Raw genomic sequence first — 18,919 nt, 5'->3', positions numbered from 1 at the left:
GAAGTCATAGGCATCAAACCCGCCGAATTCTATGTTCTCACGTAATAAGTCACGTTTTCTAGACTTGTGTTAAAAGCTGTTTCCGAATTCTGGGTTTGCATCCGGGTCCTTCGGAGACCGGAAGAGAGAAGCTATGAACAGTTCTAGCCTTTAGCTAGCAAACACAACCAATGCGCTCCTTTAAAGCTAGCCAAAAAACTGACATGTGGTAGCCTAATATCGCTTTTATTCAGTTTATTTCATTTAAAAATGCTCACAGGATGTTGCGTGGTAGGCTGCAGAAACGGATAAGCATGAAAACCAAACTTGTCATTTTATTGCGTAACATTTAACGAGGAACGATACGGCCTCAAATGATAGCAGCTGTCAATCATAATGACTGGCAGCCCTCGGTGTAACAGTGAACAGTTTTTGTCAGGTAAGAAGACTACCTCACCTTCTCCCTTTCACAGTAAAAGTATACATTCGGGTGTGAAATATATACATTGTATACGCCACAATGTACTTTATTAGTAAATGTAATTAGAAAGATATTGCATTACGGAGAAGGTATGCGTCCAACCATTGGTAACCATGGAATCAGTGCCGCACCGTCATGTAGCCTAGCACGTATGGAAAAAACTGGTTAGCATCTCGTCTTTTGTACGTTTTTTACTGCTTTTCCGGTTTAAGGGGAAACGGCGTTTATGACATAGTGATATAAATCATGTGGTGTGAATTCAGACAAAGTCGGTAATTTGATCAGCACATCAGGAGGGAGGAGGTTAGGGTCGGTTTCTAAGCTAGCTGTTTCCAAACTTGGTAAATACCGCCGTCTATGAGCCCCAACCAGGTGTGTTACGTTCACAGACAAATTAGCTCGACTCGAACAAGTTAGAAGCCATGAATAAACTGGCAAAACAACTTTGGAAAACAATTTCAATCGCTCTGTTCAATACTTCGTCCCTCACTTCCGACGTCTGTCATGGCGCCTCGAATGATTTAGTGACGTAGTTGCAAAAGTAGCTTGTTGATTTCACCAACCTTGCTTAGCTGGCCATGAAAGCTAAAGTTTTTCCTCTCATCCATGGGCTTTAAAAACCTGGATGATTTTCTTTTTGGGATTAACCAGCAGAAGTCTCACTTGAACCTGTAGCAGGTTCTCGATTTTTCTTTGGGTTTTTTAAGGATCCTTGCAATCGGTTTCCTTTCCCATGCATCATTGGTGATGTTTCAGGAGAAACGGTTGGGTCACAGTAAGTCTGATCTAGTAAGTTATCCTCTACTCTGTTAGTCTGCCGCATAAAATCCCAGTAAAATGTGTTTATGGTTGAAAGGTGAAAAAATATGGAAAAGTTGGAGTGTAATAAACAGCTGAGGCCGTACAGATATTCTCTCTTAGATTGACTTTTTTCTTCTTTTTTTCTCCCCCCCTCCAGGTGTCGACGGCAGACCAGCGGCACTCCAGCCCAAAGACCATGATCTCCTGCAATAAGAAGTCGTTGTATCTTCCCGCGGAGATGCCGGCCATCCATGTCGAGTTTACAGAGTATTACTTTCCAGATGGAAAAGATTACCCCAGTAAGACTTTTACTCAAATAGTTTTTAAGTAAAAAAAACTATTCCTTCCCTTTATGTGTAAATTTTACACATTAAACCTCTTCCCTTCTTCCCCCTCCTGTTCCTGCAGTCCCGTGTCCCAACCTCTACGCCCAGCTCAACGCCCTGCAGCTGGTTCTGGATCCCCGCAGCCTGGTGTGGATCAACCTCTTTGCTCTGGACTTGAGGCAGAGTCTGGAGCAGTTCATGCAGATCTACAAGCTCAACGACTCGCAGAAACCCGACGAACACGTCGACATCAAGGTGGACGGCCTCATGCTGAAAGTAAGCATTAAAGCATTTGCTGCCATGCAGAAGTATCCACTACCCTCAAACCTTTTCCGATTTTATGACATTGGGATGACCTAGAGAGTGATATTCACAATGCCAGATCACTGTACATATTTAAGAGAATGCTAAAAGTTAGTTTTTCCAAGATATGTGAATCCATAAGAATAGTTTTTTGAGTTTGTTTTTGTTCCCTATTGTTTTAATGTATTCTTAGGTTAAATGAGCAAATATCTGATTTTTTCTTGTTTCTGCTCCCTTTCATTTTATTGATTTGTATATTTTCCTGTTATTTTTATATGATTGCTTTGTTTTTATAATTGCTTTGTGTTTGATATTAACAGATATCAAACACAAACCTCAGAGTTTTACATTGAAATTGATGAGACAAGCTAGCATAAAGTAGCACACGAATGTTTGGTGGCAGGAAAATGATACTTGCCTTTAAAATGATTTAGAAAGTGCATATAATTATTTGTAGAAACTTTTTTTCTGTTGTTGAAGCTTAATACTTCTCATACTCCGATCAGGGGGTTGTACAGCGTTAGTTCTTTTCTACAGCTGAAACAATTTGAATAATCGATTTTTTGCAATATGTTTATATTTTTCGCTTGAACACTACTTAAATAACTGGCGGTACTTTAAGCAAATTGTCTTTTTTGTGTCAATTAACCGATTACTAAGTTAGAAGATGATTATTTCAAAAGTTGATTAATCACAATTATTTGTTTCAGCTCTACTTAAAGTCATGTAAAATGTTTTCTCTGATGTTTGATTGTTTTAGTTGGTGGTTCCCACGGAGCCGGACGCCTCCTATGCTGCGGACTTGCCTCGCTCCGTCTCCATCCAGACATCAGAGATGGTCGCCACCAACACCCGGCACCCCCCCAACTGCACCCGCTCCCACCTGGAGGCCCTCCTGCAGGCCTTCGAAGGGGAACCCTTCTTCTCTCCGTCTTTCTCCACTTTCCCTCGCTCGCCCTCCTCCGTGCCCGTCCTTCACCCCGTCTTCCAGCAGCATGCTCACGAGCAGGACACCAAGCTGCAGCACGTCCACCGGGGGCTGGTGGAGCCCACCATGGGGGCGGACGCCCTCAAAATGCCTGCAGCCGCCGACTTCTGGGTGCTGCACTTCGCCCAGTTCTGGGTGGACTACGAAGGCAGCCGTGGGGGCAAAGGGCGGCCGCAGCCCTTCGTGGACTCGTTCCCTCTCACGGTGTGGGCGTGCCAGCCCACCAAGCTCGTCCAGCACCAGGAGAAGCTGAAAGACTCGGCGGGAACTGGACTGTCCAGGAGCTCGTCAGCGGAGGCGGTCGCGCGTTTGCAGAGGAAGCGAATGTTGAAGGAGTATTACAGCGCGGATAGCGCGCCAGCATCAACACAAAGTAACGGCCTACATAAACCTCACTCACTGGACAGCGTCCCCAACTCACACTGTTCATTGTCACCAAGTAACGACGCAGATGTCCATCTGTTGGTGCATGTGCAGAAGCCACTAAGCGCTCAGGTACATTTGTGTTTTTATTTAGAAAGATGTGGTAGTTTTGTGTGAGATGATCCATATATAGTAGATTGTACTGATTGGTTTTTGAAGATTTATTTTTTGGATTCATGCACTTCTTGGGTTTCCATAGTTCAGATGTCAGCACTGCCAGGGCCGCCATCTAGTATGACAAGGTTCTATTTATTTGAACTTTGAACTCAGGTCAACTCTGTGATCGAATATTAGGGTCAGGCTACAAATTTTTTTATCTTTTTATATATGAGAATGTAGTTGTAAGACAATAATTTGAGGATAAAGTCTTAAAATTACCAGAATAAAGTTGTAATAACAGAAGAAAAGTTTCGATGCTCAAGAAAATGACATCACATCTTATTACTCTAGAACCTTTTTTGTTATTAAAATTACTTTTTTCTTGTGAACTTAAAATAAAATTGTGTCTTTTTTTGCCAATGTTATGGCTATATTCTCATAATTGAGCAGAACTACACCCTGTGGTCCAACTCGGAGATCGAATGATTGAAATTAAAGTCACTTCTTGAAGATTTTTTTCTATCCTTTGTAATTTATTTTTTAGGAAAAAAAATGGATCTGGTATAAAAAAATTTGAGATGTAATTTTCTGCCTGCCCATTAAGACATGTTCATGACGACCAAGTACCAAGAACATTTAAATTTTTATTAAGGGTTTTCCAAAGTGGGGGCCAAAAGGGGAAAAAATATAAAAACAATTAAATTGAATAATTTTTTTTAATTTAAACAATTTTTTCATAAAATCTATTTTTCAATCATTATTATAAAATATAACTTGATAATTTATTGCACTGGCGTTTGACAGGCTCATCTTTCTCACAGCATAAAATATGAGGCAGCACTTTCACTAAATGAATGCAATATTTTTTTTATTGAGAATAGAAAGTGAGAAAAATCTTTCTAAGAGTTATTTTATTACATAATTTGTATCATTGTCTGCCGTTTTGCCAGTATTTAATGTTGTTTGAGGGGACATGGGAAAGTTTGCGAACCCCTTATTCAGCAAATAAGTTTAATATGTCATATTCGCTTTTATTCAAATCTGTGTTTCAGGTGAGCCATCGGCAGTATGTGTTCCTGATGCACCTCCTGCGCAGCCTGAAAACCCTGCAGCAAACGCTGCAGCAGGATCTGGAGAGCATGGCCTCCAAGAGAGAGCGCAAAGACGCACCGCACCGTCCCACCGACCACAAACCCTTCACCTTCTGCCTGGGCCTCCTGCTGAAGAGCGCCGAGGTGTCGCTCCTCATGAAGCCCATTCCCCAGCCTGAGGGTTCAGGATCTTCTGCTGGGTCAGAGCTCTCCCCCTCGGAGAGCAGAGGAACGCTCGAACCAGCAGGTGACGTGGCGGAGGGGCCAGGAAAGGCCAACGAGGAGCCAGGGTCTGAAGACGGAGGAGCAGCCAAGCAACCTTGCACTGTAGACCAGCTGTTATGTGGTGAAGGTCCAGAAGGGGGCACCACTCTGTATGCTACCCCGTTAATTCCCACCTCGACTTGTGAGGAGAGGACTCCGGCGAAGAACCCGGACAGGGGGGCTTCAGAGGCAGTGGGGGAAGGTTTGGTAGATGGGTTAGGAACCGGGGATGAAGCGGGTTCTGGGCTGGACCCGAAAACCGCTTTGACCGACCCGCTTTCTGACTTCAGTGACAAAGAGAAAGCTGCAGCTGCAAAGATGCCTCAGTCAATTTCCAGGTACATTTTTCTTTATTTCTCATGGCAGATGCAAACTTTAATCATGCAAAATGATTCTTTTTCAAAGCTAATAGCAATGTGAGCCTTTCAGCGATTTATTTAGATATTTAGGGCCACGATTTGATTCAGAATTTATTTTTAATTCAGAAACTATTCAAACGGTCTAGAGATTCTGTTTAAAACAATTCTGTAAGAGTTCATACAGTACCAAATTCCCTCAATTTATACATTTCTAAAATAAAATAAAGTCAAAGAATTATTCAAAATGCATATAGGCAGGACGGCTTTCTTCGGTGGCGTAAAGCGATATGCAGAATACTCACAAATAGGCAAAGACGTACAACTTAAACGCATCTTAATATTTATTTTTGAGCATTTTCAATCTGATTCAATTCTGATTGAATTCAGAGTTGATTGATTCTGGATTCAATCAATTCAGAATCAGGATTAGGAATTATGACCCTTTACAGAATTTTTTTTCCCTCTGTTTTGTTTAATATCCGACAATTGAGTCTATTCAGGAGTGAATGTACCCTGCTTTTTAAATATTTCGGTTCTGATCCATGTTTAAGTCTTATAAAATATGACAGATTATGACCACTGCAAAATAATGGGTCGCATTTATCAACAGAATTATTTCTTGCAGCAAGTTTTAAGAAATATCTGTGTCTGTAGTTGTCGTCTTAATCTTAACAGCAGCCTTTTACACACTGAGTAATGAGGGAAAACTAAATACAACAAGCAGATTTATTTCTGTCCTCATAAAATCTGACATTTTTCTCACCTGTGGTGTTTCTGAGAACCGTTCTATCAATAACCTTCATGTCTTTCTGTCACTGATCTAATCTCTTCCTGAACACAAGAGCTTGGCGTCTAAACTTCCATTGTCAGTCATTTCATGTTTCAATCTCATTGATTGTCCATCATTTCTGAGCTCATTAACTCTCTTTTCTGCCTCTTGCCTTTCACTTTGACCGATGTGAGGTGTCTGTGTGTGTGTGTGTGTTTTCTCTCTACCAAGGAAAGGAAGTTTGTCTGTGGTTTCTGATCTCCTCAGCTCCTCAAACTCCAGCAGATCCACCTCCCTTTATTCCATGTCTAACATGTAAGGCTCTGGATCTGTGACTAGATATGGTAAAGAGTTGACTTCACACCTGCAGCGTGACGTGTGTGAGTGTGTGTAGTATATAAAGCGTTTTATTATTTTTATCTCCACATCAGTGCTCACAGATCTTAAATTTCTTGAGTTTGGTCTGGTTTTTCACTTTTCATACCCACCTATCAAGTAAAAAATGTTACTGAGTATTTCTGGTCTAGTTTCTAGTCCAAATATCTTAGTTCACTTGAAATAAGACAAAACTGACTTACATGTAACTTTTCAAGCAAGATACAGGAGCTTCCTTTAAGTAAATTATTTCTTAATATTGGTGAAAAAGTAGTAGTTAAATGTGAAATTTATCATTTTTTGTCAATATTAAGGAATTATTTACTTGAAGCAAGCTCTTATGTCTTGGTTTGTTTTGTCTTGTGTCAAGTGTATAAGATGTTTACACTAGAAACTAGACTAAATTTACTTGGTAAAATTCTTTGTTTTTTCAGTGTAAATGGCTGGACTGTATGATGTGCCATTGAGTCTTTAAGAAAAATATGTTTTCTTGGTCATAAAACACTTACTTCTTTTACCCGTCTGTTTTAAAACTCCTCCATCTGGACGCACCAGTAGATGCGTCTCCACTGACCCTAAAATTGCCCAAATTGGAATTACAAAAATAAATTTGCTTAATGGAAACATAACAGTTTTGAAAAAAACTCAATTTTTTTTTTATTAAAAATCTTTTGCAGTAGGATGAGGTGGTTTTTCAACTGTATCAAAATGAGTGTTTTTCGCAATATAAACACTTCGCATCACTCGAGTCACATGATTAGCAAATATGTTACTTCTGGTGGAATCAACAAAGAAGACGACAGGAAGTGGTAGGAGGAAAATGGCTGACATTTTCTAAATAACTTCTCATCTGAACAAACTAATTCATGTGTGATTTTAATACAATTATTTTGTTCAATTGAGACACTGAAATTGTGAAAGTTTTTTGTACATTTGTATTGGAAATGCAGCTAGTGTGGCTTTGGTTCATTGGATTCAGGTCCTACCAGCCTGTGGGACATTAATGCAGTTTTCTAACAAAAATTCTATGTAAATAAATTAGGAAATATCCTTAATCAGATCACATGCTCATGTTCTGATCTATAAATCCTAACATTTGCATTAAAATCATATTGTGCTGCACATATTTAATAAATGAGGTCCAGTAAATCCCGTACTTCATACTTTTGCAAATCTGGTTTGAGGTTTGTTGTATTTCGCAGTTGAATCAAACTGAATATATGATTGATTTACAGCTAGTCAACTCTGGCATTTCATTCTTAAACTCTGTAATTAAATAAAACCCAGTGTATTCCTGCAGATCTTAAAGGAATTGTAATGTATGGAGAATGTGTAAGTTGATGGACAGAAGATGTTCTGCAGCAGGGACTAAAAAGGCGGTGTGAAAACAGGAAGGAACTCGAACATGACGCGCCGCCGCTGTGAAGTCAGCATCAACTGTTTGTGTGTCGGCGTGTGTGTCTGCGTGTGTGTGTGCGTACGTGCGCGTGTATGATCGTGTCCTTGTTCTCGTAACGGTCTCGTGAATAAAATCTGTGCAAATGTTTGTGGATCCCCCAGTGGGCATTTGCATGTGTGCACGACACCCTGTTTTTATTGTCTCTCTGATCATTTTCTTTTATAATAACCTTTTTTACTGTTTTGATGTTAAAACAAGAAGCTTTGTGTCGTCTTTGTCCGTTTTAGCCTTGTGTTCTGTGATTCTGGTTTTATTTCCAATCATTTGTAGCCATTAAGAGAGTAGACATGACCTTAAACAACCCCACACAGAGGAGATGATGCATATTTAATTCACGGCTGCCTCACTGAGCTCTGGGAGCACAGTAGCTTCAAATCTCATTTGTCAGCATTATAAAATGTATTTTAGACCTAATAAAATTGTACCTGTTTTTGTTAATAGATGTCTAATTTGATCTGAATGAAGTCGTGTTAGGAATCGGTATTCATTTTCTTCTGCTTCGTGCGTCACTTCTTCTTACGTATGTGTGTTTTATTTTTGTAGCGGTCGTTTGATGCGCGATCGCTCCCAGTCCAGTTTCTCTGTGTCCTATAAGAACATGAAGAAGAGCCCGTCCCTTCAATCTCTGGACAACATCTCCATAGACAGCTACTTGATGGAAGACGGAGACACTTACAGCTTAACGGAGAGAGGTGGACTCAGTTACATCTTTTGTATAAAAACACATATACTTTTTTCTTCCTTTTTTAACCTTAATGATGGAAAAAACAACAACAACACTGTTTTAGGTTACTTAGTGTTACCAAAATTATCTCTCTCTAAATAAAAACCAAATTATTGAGGTCCAAATAAAGATATCAATGTAATATTACAGTTCATAAAGAGCTTAATTTCTTGTTTTATTAAATTGTAAATATTTGGCTATATTCTCAGTTGTTGCATTTGGAGGACAGATGTAATGCGTTATAGGCCACTTTTACAGTGAACAGAGGAAATTATAGCGTTCTGAAACATATGATTTAGCAAATAGAAAATATTTTGGTAAAACTAACTGACCTAAAACAGGAAAACAGGTTTGGCGTGACTGTTTGCATCTGACTTTTCGAAATGTATATGAAAATATGTAGTTTCGACTACTTTAAAACTTTTCAATCCTGTTGAAATTTTTCACATTTTGTCACGTTAGAACCACCAACTTTAATTAATTTATTTGGATTTAATGTACAAAAGTTATGCATACTTTTTATGGTTGTGTTCTAGCAATTATGAATAATTTATCATTTAGCAAAATTTTATAATAAATTTTGCTAGATGATAAATTGTTCCAGTAGTTATTACAATAAACAATATTGTTGTTTTGAGACCATTTTCAAGTAATATATTGCTAATTGCTAAGTTCGTCCACCCAAAGTCCAATAAACATTTAATTTTGTAAATTAAACTTAACACTGAATCTGGAAGATATTTTAATTATAAAAATAATAAATAAAATGGAAACAAAAAACTCAAGGATTAATAAAATGAACTATAATGTCTCTGTAAACAAAATATTATCAGAATGTAGCTCATTTCAATTGATTATGCTAATAATTGATTGATTATTGTGACAGGCTGAGTTGTATTGTGAAGAAATGTTCCATTTACCAACTTAGCGTCCGTAGCTAACTTTAATAAACGTCTTGTACATTTGCATCTCATCTTTTGCACAAATCAGGAGAAACAATACAGATGTACCTACAAGATGCTTGTCACTAACAGCAGGGGGCAGCATTGTGCTTATTTTCAGTTGAGCAGCTTGATAGGACACCATAAAAGTCTTATTTTTCTTCCTCTTATTGTATTTTTGTCACAGACGATGTGTCCATCTCCGGCTTCAAGGACGCCATCAGCGAGCAGAGTGTCCCGGAGAGCGCCGCCGAGGCAGTGACTGTCCAGGACAAGGACGGGGCCGCGTCCCCCGACAGCGTCAGCGCCGCCTCCCAGAGCATCGACGAGCCAGCCAAAGATACGGTGAGAGATCCAGAAAGTCTCTGACACAGAAGAAGTCAAAACACCAGGAGATGATGATGCTGACTGTCCTCCTCCAGGTGTCTGTGCTGGTGCTGAAGGTCCAGACGTTGTGTGTGGGCATGGAGGCGGTGGGCGAGAGCTCAGCCGTGACCCTTGAGGTCGGTCGGGTCACTCCTAACCAGCTGGGCAACATTGGCCTCAGAGAGTACCTAAGCAACCGCAGCCTTGGTAAGTAACAACCATCAATACGATTTATTACGGATTCTGCATGTTTTCCACGTTGCACCCACATTTCACAGCTTTTACATATTTTATCTGTAATATTATTTTGTCTTGTTTCATGTGGGACTTCTTTAAATTATAGCTAAAATTGGCATGTGGGAGAGGTTGTTGAACATACATTTAGAGCTCCTGTTGGTGTTTTTTTTTGTTTTTAACTCCAGAATAATTATGAGACAATTGTGAGACGGAAAGAGAAATGAGTAGCTTTTATCCAAGAGCAGGAAGCTGCAGGATGTTACTGGAAAGGTTAAAATGTTTTTCTTAGAAGAATAAAAGGAGTTCCTGTACCATAACGGTTTTAAATTAGCTTTTATTATCATCTAGACTAAGGAAAACAGTGTTTAAAAAAAAACAAAGTTTCTTAGAAAGCAGATTATATTTAAAATATTTACATTATTTTGACATTTTATGCGCTATAATTTTAGTTTGAGTTAGAAGCACAGAACCTGGGAATATGTCCAAACGTATTCAAAATTCATTCGCTTTATATCAGCTTTAAGGTTCAGAAAAGCCAAGTTGATAATTTTATTTTCACGTTTTCTGAATTTCCACAAATAGTTTCACAAATTGAGATTAGAGATTATATTTTAAACTTGGAACTAATCAACGTCAGGTCAGATACCAAAAATGCCAAATCAGAAACCAACAATGAATTGTATTTGTCTTTATGTTATTTTAGAGGAAATAAGTATTGAGTATGTATGTACTGTGTATGTTTTTTTTTTTTTACTCGAATGCCCAGAATAGACAGAGATCAGAAAACAGAGAATCTTCAGATTTTTACTGAAACTATTAAGATTAAAAAATAAATAAATAAGTCGCCTCACCCACCCAAACGAAGAGAAAATAAGAGTAAAATGTTCAAACTTTGCATAAAATTAGTGTTTTTAAAGATGTACATAACATGGCTTATCACTGTTTTAGATTTTATTGAATAAACTATGATATTAACTAACATCGCATTACATAAATGTGTATAAAGTATTAAAATTATTAGACAGTTTAGGAAAATATCTATTGTTACGCTGATGATACTCAGCTATATTTATCCAAAAAGCCCGGCCAATCAAAGACTGCAATTAATATTTATACTGTAATAAAATGAACTGGGTTAGAATGTAATGATATGATTGGATTAAATTGGATTGTGAGCAACCTATTCAGGTGAGATTAGGAATATAATCAGAAATGCTTAAAAACTAGATGACAAATTAGGTTTTCCACTCTAACACACCCATCCCTGCTTTTGTCTTTATTTACCTCCCGTAACCTCCCCACAGGTATGGTGTGTTCAGTACCAATACCTGCTCAGAGCAGCCGAGGTAACCGCTGGGTGTTAATTCACCATGTTAATCCTAACATGCATGCTTGGCTCCGCGCATCTGTGCCTGTGCTTAACATGTTTACACACATGAAGCGTGTGTGTTTGCTCGTTTCCCAGCAGCAAACGGGGAACACTTGAGTGTGTGCGTGTGTGTGAGTGGCACTTAATGAAGGCTAGATTTGTCTGTAATGGACTGAGTGGTCCCATTATTTGCAACATTAGGCCCCCCAGACTTTAAACACGCAGATTTAAATTAACTTCTGGTTTTTGCGCGGACAGATTTAACCCCTAATCCTCCCGTTCTCTTCTCCGTCTAATTATTTCCATCCTCCTCTTCCTCTCTCTCCACTGCAGCAGACTTTGCAGTTTCAGTCCAGTGATTCAGGCAATGAGAGAGACCCCAGGTTTACCCCCCTGCCACCTATTTCTATCGCCCATCCTCCCTCTCTTTCCCTCCAATTTTACTCTCCCTCAAGCTCCCACTCCATCTTCCTCCTAATCCTGTCGCTCAGCCCTCCATCTCCACCTTTCCTTTTCTTCTCCAGGCCATCTTTTCCCTCTCCTCTCTGTCTTATCTCACTCATTCAGTCCTTCTGAATAGCTTCTGGCTTTTTCTCGTTTTGCATTTTCCACTTTTTTTTATTTTTCTCCAACTGTAGCTTCTCAGAACAGAGAAAATGTCACTTCATGTAGGAAAAGCTGACAGCTCTGCGTATTTGTGCAAATCTGTGTTTCCTCTCCATTTTAACCCTCTATATGTTCTTTCAGAGCTTTTTAAGTGGAATCAATATGTTCATTTCCATGACTTGCTGAATGACGTTTTGTGACTTGTGATGTTTCAAGTAAAATTATGTCTCAACTTCAGCTTTTATCACATCATTTTCTCATCCTTTTCAGGATTTAGATTGTTCATACATGAATAGTTAAAGCAGGAAGTTTATTTGAACAGCTAAAGTCAGGAAACATCATTAAACATGACTGTCAGCTGGAGCCTGTGGGACGGTAAAAAGCCTCTTTCAGTTCTTCCTTCTAAGGGAATCTCTGCCTTTTGTCTCCAACTCCTCTTTATGATCTGCTGCTTCCTCCTTTACAGTCGCTTCACGTCTCACTTAAAGCTGCTTTTAAACCCGACATCAAAATACTCCACACATCACTTCAGCGGCTGCTTTTGAAACTATTTACCTGGAAGAAACCATCTTAAATGTCTTGAAACATTAAGTTCATAAGGCTATTTGACGAAATAACAAAACGTTAGCAAAGATTAAAGAGACGTAGAGCAGGCAAGATATTGACTGCTCATACCATCTCAACACATCCCACACAGTGTTACAATACAGAAAATAACTAAATAAATAATAGTTATTTAAATTTCACTAACTGTTCACCTCTAAAGGGGAAAAAAATTGTATTCAACTTACAGAACTATCAACATATTTATTTTATTTTATATTTAGGTCATGTTTTTATAATTAATTTTACACGTTTTACATTTTATATTTATATTTGCTAATATTTAACACTTTAGATGAGAGTAAATTGTCAACAAATGAGCACTTTCCCCTTTGGGATCAATAAAATATATTCCAAAATTCTGTTACATTTTATTTGTATTTATTTTTCAGAGGCAAGTGTCACACATGGACTTAAAATAAAGTAAAATATTAAAACCATGTTCTGTTTTAATGTGAAAATTACAAAGAATTTAATAATGCTTCTATATAATATAAAGAAGTACATTCTTATATATATATTATTCACTAATTAAAATATTTGAACAACTAGTAATTATCCGTTATAATATCTTTAATAGGTTACATTTTTTAATTTAACCTATTAAAGATATTATAGGTTAAATTAATAGCTTAAATAAAAACATTAATTAAATTTAACCTATTAAATTGAATAGGTAATTGTTTTTAAATGTAACCCATTAAAATTTGTTTTTATTTAACGTATAAACTCTAATAGTTAATTCATTTAAACTATTAAATGTAATAGGTTGAATTAAAAAGGTGATTTTTTTTTTTATTCAACCTATTAAAGAATTAGATATTTATTGATTTTTTTTTAATGTAATTTTTTGTAATTAAGCTCTGAATTATAAAAACCAAAAAACGTTTGAGATTAAAATGTATTTTTGTTTCCGTGTCAGTAAAGTGAAACTGATGCAGAGTAGAATAAAGTTACAAAAGTTACATTTTACGCTCTGGAGTATTTTGAGGTCAGAGGTCAAATCGGAAACGGCTCCGATTCTGAGCGTGAGCCGCTGTGTTTTCCTCCACAGCGGGTGGGGAGACCCGCTCTGACTCCACCCGGGGTCTTTACAATCCGGAGGTCCGGGCTCGCCTGGAGAGCGGGCCGAGCGCCGCCACTCACTCCCCGCTGGCGGAGCGCAACGGCTTCCTGCAGCTGCATCTCCATGGATACCAGGCCAACTTCATGATGGCGTCGCTGCGCAACCTGGCGCTTTTCCTGGAGGGCGACCGCTCCACCGACGTGATGCCCATGGAGATCAGAATCAGGGACACACACATCAACTTAGAGGCGAGGAAACCCTTTAGTTTACATTTGAAGGTTATGATCAGCGTTACATTTACTTGAGTAACTTTTTGGAAAACAATTTACTTTAGGAGAATAAAAAAAAAAAAAATTTCAGACACACACCTGCAGTTTTTGTTGAAGTTTTATAAGTTTTTTATTGAAAGAAACTGATTTGGAAACATTTTCTTTTGTCTGATTTTGTTACTAATATGAATTCTTGACATTTTTGTCCCTAAAATACCAAGATTTCCACTTAACTTTACATTTTGGTCCATCTGATGATGTAATTTTTAAATATTAAATGATTGGTAAAATGTTTACTCAAGTACAGAGTAACTGATCAAATTATCAAATAGTTTTTTACTCTTATTTAAGTAACTACTTTTTACTTTTACTTGAGTAGTTTTAATATGAAGCATATTAAAATTCTAATTCAGAAAAATTTCTGGGTTTTCTACCCACTGAATGAAAAACAAACATGTTTTAACCAAAAATTCACCAGACACAGAGACACGCCTGCAGTTTTTGTTAAAGATTTATAAGGTTTCTTATTGAAATAAAAGTCTCTTTTGCCCGATTTTGTTATTTTTTGTTACTTATGTGAATTCTTGTCATTTTTGTCCTTAAAATAAAAAACAATTCCACTTAACTTTATATTTTGGTCCATCTGATGATGTAATTATTAAATATTAAATGATTGATAATTGAATCTGTTACTCTGTACTTGAGTCAACATTTTACCAAAATTTTTTTTTACTCTTATTTGAGCAACTTCTTGGATGGCTACTTTTTACTTTTACTTGAAAAGTTTTGAGTACTTTATTCACCTCAGGTTTTGTCATAAAAAGTACATTTTGATGTAATTTCCTGTCTACAGCAGGGAGACGACTCCGCTGACAATCCCGACGCAGAAACAAACACGCTACACGTGGACAGCCTCGTCGTACGCAGAAATGACGACGGCTCTTTCTCTGTCGGAGGTAAACGCAGCATCTACATCAAATCTCCCAACTCACCCAGCTGTAATTAATTACAAACTCTCTTGTCCTTCGTTCTCATCACAGTGGACAGCGCCGCAGACGCCAAACCCAAGAAAGCGCCGACGGACAGCACGCTCAGTCCACTTCCTGAGGCGGTGAGCGGCGTCTGCAGGACAGCGAAGGCGACACAGACTCAAACGCCGCCCAGCAGCCCCAGACCGACCGACAGGGAAAAGGTCAGACTCTAATGATGAAATAATCTGCAGTTTGAAGGTTAAATTTGTACATTTGGTGACATTACAACTTCAAACTTTAATGTGTTTTATTGGAATTAGAACCAGGACCAAACATGGAGAAGCAGCATTCAGCTTCTATGCTCCACAAATCTGGAACAAACTTTCAGAAAACTGCAGAACAGCTGAAATCAAGCCTGAAAACTTACCTATTTAGATTTGCTTTTGAACCACAATAAATGGAACGTTGTCCAACATATTTGACGTATATTTACGTGATGATTTTCATGACATCATTTGACAAAGTTTAATGTTTATTGCTTGTTTTATAATTGGTTTCCATATTGTGTTTTTATGATGTAAAGTACTTTGAACTGCCTTGTTGCTTAAATGTGCTAAGCAAATAAGCCTGACTTGAATTTGTAGACAGCAGTTTTCAAGTCTTGCCACAATTTGACACTTCTATTTGCATCTGGACTTTGACTAGGCCACTATAACGCATGCTTTCATTTGAAAGATTTCTTGTTTTACCTCTTGCTGGATGTTTAAGATTAGTTAAAGGTTTAAAATATCCAGGATTTATACTTTTTTCCCCCATATTCCTGCCAACCACTCTGACTAGCTTCCTTGCTTCTGCTGAAGGAAAGCCCATATCATAATGCTGCCACCACCATGTTTGTTCTTAGGTATTGTATGTTCAGAATAATGGTCAGACTTTCATCTGCATCTACGCCTAGATGTTCAATTTTGATCTTACATGACCACATTTTTCAGGGTTTGATTTGCAAGATGTTAATACTTTGAACTTTTCTGGATTTTGCCACAAAATTTAGAGGATCATCACTTCTTTTTTGGCTTTTTTTACACTGGGATCATGTCTCTGCTGTGCTTCCAGATGCTGCTGGAAGAGAACGAATGCCTGAAGATGGAGCTGTCCAGAGCCAAGATGGCGCTGGCCGAGGCTCAGATGGAGAAAGACTCGCTGCTTCACCACATGAAGAGCCTAAAGATGAACACCAGCTAGAACTGCCTCGTCAGTGACGAGCTCCAACTCTGACTACAAAAAAAGAGGACTTTTTATTTTATTTTTTACTTTAACTGCACACTTTGTCGAGGGAGATACCACGACTTGTGACTTTTGAAGACTAAGAAATGTTTTGTTCTGTTTCGTTGAACAAATGCAAAAAGAAGAAGATATTCTGTTTTAAAGCTTGTGAAAAAGATGGTAGAAATCTATCATGTTTTTGGTGCCTACAGTAACTCATCCTTTACTACTTCTGTTATTAAAACCACCACAGAAACCTGGAGATCTGAAAGAAAACTGAATGTCGCATCTTTAGAGGAATGTCAAAAAAAGAAGGTAAAAAGACGACTTACTTTGCACTGCGCTGAGTTTTCAGTGCGTTCAAATTCAGACTCTAATTGTACAAGAATGTGAACATGTATTTTCTACAGAACCTTGAAGGGTTTTGTAGTGTTTGCAGTTGAATGTGATTTTTTTTTTTCGTGCGAGTCTCAGACAGAACAAGCATTTTGTGACGTGCGGAGGACAAACATCGGTTCACTTTACAGCTTTTTCAAATGCCTCCGAATCAGCTGTTGCCTCCACGTTTGTCCTATTTTTATATCTGTAAATATTCAATGCTGCACTTTTTAAAACTGAGGCACTGTAAATACAGCGAACACAGCTGTGGGAGAACAATTGGAGCAAAGCGTGAAAAAAACGGGCCACTCTGAAGCTGCCCAACTACATGTGTGTTTCTTTGTGTAAAAACGAAGAGGAAAAAAAAATCCACGTATTTGAATGACTTTCATGGACAAGCAATGACAATATTTGCTGCTTTAGTCATCCCTGTGTGATAAATTACATGTTCATAACTAAAATCGACTTATTTTTCTAACAGCAGGAAAGTGAAGGTAGGTTTACCTCTAATATTTAGCTGTGATAAATTTAGTAAACATGTGCAAAACATCTACTCTTAAAAAAACAATTTAAAGTTCTTGTTCCTCCAAAAGAAAATAAATTTAAAAACAGAATATTTTTGCTGCAATCGTTTTCTCCCCTACTTACTAGGAGGAAGTAAGCAAAAAAAGTATTTTTTTTCTGTCAAAGCTGCTGAAATACTGATAGAAAATAAAGGATCCATTTTGAAAGTTTCATCTTTTTATTAAGTTTCTGGTTTGAATTTACTTGCATTTTGTTAATTTACTCTATGATCTAACTTTTTTTTACACATAGGTTCAACTTTTATTAGGTACAGTGGGTAAAATAAGTTTTTGTTTTTTTTTTATTGATGTGTACCTGCGATAAAAATGACAGACTTAAAAATTTGGTGGTGTAAAAACTAATTTTCTCCACTGCATGTTGTAAATTTGTTGCCAACTGCTTACATTACTAAATTATCCTTTTAAAAAAAAAAGACTATTTTTTTTAAGGATAGCTGATGCAATTTGTCTTGCATCAGACTTTTTGCCTAAACAGCATAATGTGCTTTACAATAACATGCCGCTTAACTCTTTCTTTTATCTCCACCTTGGCCAGTTTCATTGATTTCTGCTGCCTGATGCAGCAATTCCTCCTTGGAACAATTAGTTGGAAAACCCATCTTGGCTGCCAGATTGTTGTCAAAGCTTTTAGCTTCCTGTTATTAATTTTATGCACAACAATGCCCATTTTAAAACGGCTTGAGGCTGCATTCCCCTCCTGATGGGAGAAAGATAATGCAGTTCAACAGTGGCAGCAGCCACTTAAATGTGAAACTATTGTTCTAATATAGTCATAAGCTAGCACTTCACCACAGATAGCTGCAACACAAAATTAGAAAATAAGCACTTTATTTCAGTGACGTGGTCAGGGGATTCACCTGTAGTCCTTACAGGTAAAATGAGAACATGCGAAGTAAAATAGATGCTAACGACGATGAGAGGAAATCAATTGGTCTACTTGAATTTTCTATAAACTGCTTTTTTAAAATATTGGTAATATTTTTGCAATCAATCACCGAATTTACTCATTGTTGAAATTCATTAAAACAGTGCAGTGTTGTGCCTCACCTCTAGGGGCGCTGTGTTACACAAAGTGGATGAACCAAGCAGTTGGCGTGTGCTTATTGTAGTTCTCTTTATATCTCCAATATATAAAGAAATATAAATACGTTCACACTGCATCCTGAAGTGGCCCACATCCGTTTGTTTTTGTGTGAAGTACGATTTTTTTGTGGGGTCGTAGTATGTGATCTCCAATGTGAACTTCAAACGACCTGAAAGTCATCCGCATGCGCAGTAGAGGGCGTGCTCATTGTTTGCGGAAGTAAACGTGGATGCTAACGGTGGCGGGTGTCTTACCATTCTGAAGTCGATGTCCGACCGGAGCCAGCATATTAACAACTTAATCTTCATTAAGGTCTGCCATGGTTGTTGTTTTTCTTCCCGCTTGCGCGTATCAGGACGCAGAGAAGTGACGTTTGTCGAGTATCAATGACGTTCAGGTCGGATGACTGCGAAAAAATCGGATTTGGGTCACTTCAAGCTGCAGTGTAAACGTAGGGTTGTTTAATTACACATGTTCTACATATGCGGACATTCCTTTGTCTAATAAATTTAATGAATATGAGTCAATGTGTGACATATTTAGTATTTTTGACAGGCCATAAATGCGCAGTGAAAATGCGGAGGTTGAAAGTACTGTGCCTCACAGATAGGGGCAGTGCTGAGCCCCATAGGCACAATAGGCAACAGGTGCTCTTCTTCTACGCATTGAAAAGACTGAAAACATTCGGAAAAATAGAGACGTTCAAGCCCTTTCTACTTTTTTTACTGCCATATTTTTAAA

The 18,919-nt window shown here is 38.0% G+C and overlaps 1 protein-coding gene across 5 annotated transcripts in view; it reads left to right on the top strand.

The window, feature by feature from the left end:
- bltp3b (bridge-like lipid transfer protein family member 3B) overlaps nucleotides 1-17,255 on the top strand; it is a 41,146-nt gene extending 23,891 nt beyond the window's left edge. For 2 of the 5 annotated variants that reach the window (XM_032590014.1, XM_032590013.1), the window contains exons 12-24: nucleotides 1,419-1,560; nucleotides 1,670-1,863; nucleotides 2,651-3,373; nucleotides 4,453-5,093; nucleotides 6,115-6,198; nucleotides 8,261-8,409; nucleotides 9,570-9,727; nucleotides 9,805-9,955; nucleotides 11,290-11,331; nucleotides 13,618-13,877; nucleotides 14,752-14,854; nucleotides 14,939-15,090; nucleotides 15,983-17,255. In XM_032590014.1, coding sequence (XP_032445905.1) covers nucleotides 1,419-1,560; nucleotides 1,670-1,863; nucleotides 2,651-3,373; nucleotides 4,453-5,093; nucleotides 6,115-6,198; nucleotides 8,261-8,409; nucleotides 9,570-9,727; nucleotides 9,805-9,955; nucleotides 11,290-11,331; nucleotides 13,618-13,877; nucleotides 14,752-14,854; nucleotides 14,939-15,090; nucleotides 15,983-16,111 — 2,928 coding nt within the window. In that variant the 3' untranslated portion in view covers nucleotides 16,112-17,255. The remainder of the gene's footprint in view (nucleotides 1-1,418; nucleotides 1,561-1,669; nucleotides 1,864-2,650; nucleotides 3,374-4,452; nucleotides 5,094-6,114; nucleotides 6,199-8,260; nucleotides 8,410-9,569; nucleotides 9,728-9,804; nucleotides 9,956-11,289; nucleotides 11,332-13,617; nucleotides 13,878-14,751; nucleotides 14,855-14,938; nucleotides 15,091-15,982) is intronic. The other 3 variants (XM_032590017.1, XM_032590015.1, XM_032590016.1) reach the window with 2 other exon arrangements.
- Nucleotides 17,256-18,919: the final 1,664 nt, after the last annotated feature.

The sequence above is a fragment of the Xiphophorus hellerii genome, chromosome 17 (genome assembly GCF_003331165.1).
Source record: "Xiphophorus hellerii strain 12219 chromosome 17, Xiphophorus_hellerii-4.1, whole genome shotgun sequence".
NCBI classification, from domain to species: Eukaryota; Metazoa; Chordata; class Actinopteri; order Cyprinodontiformes; family Poeciliidae; genus Xiphophorus; species Xiphophorus hellerii.
The sequence above is the reverse complement of the archived record's forward strand: the minus strand, read 5'-3'. Positions and strand labels throughout refer to the sequence as shown.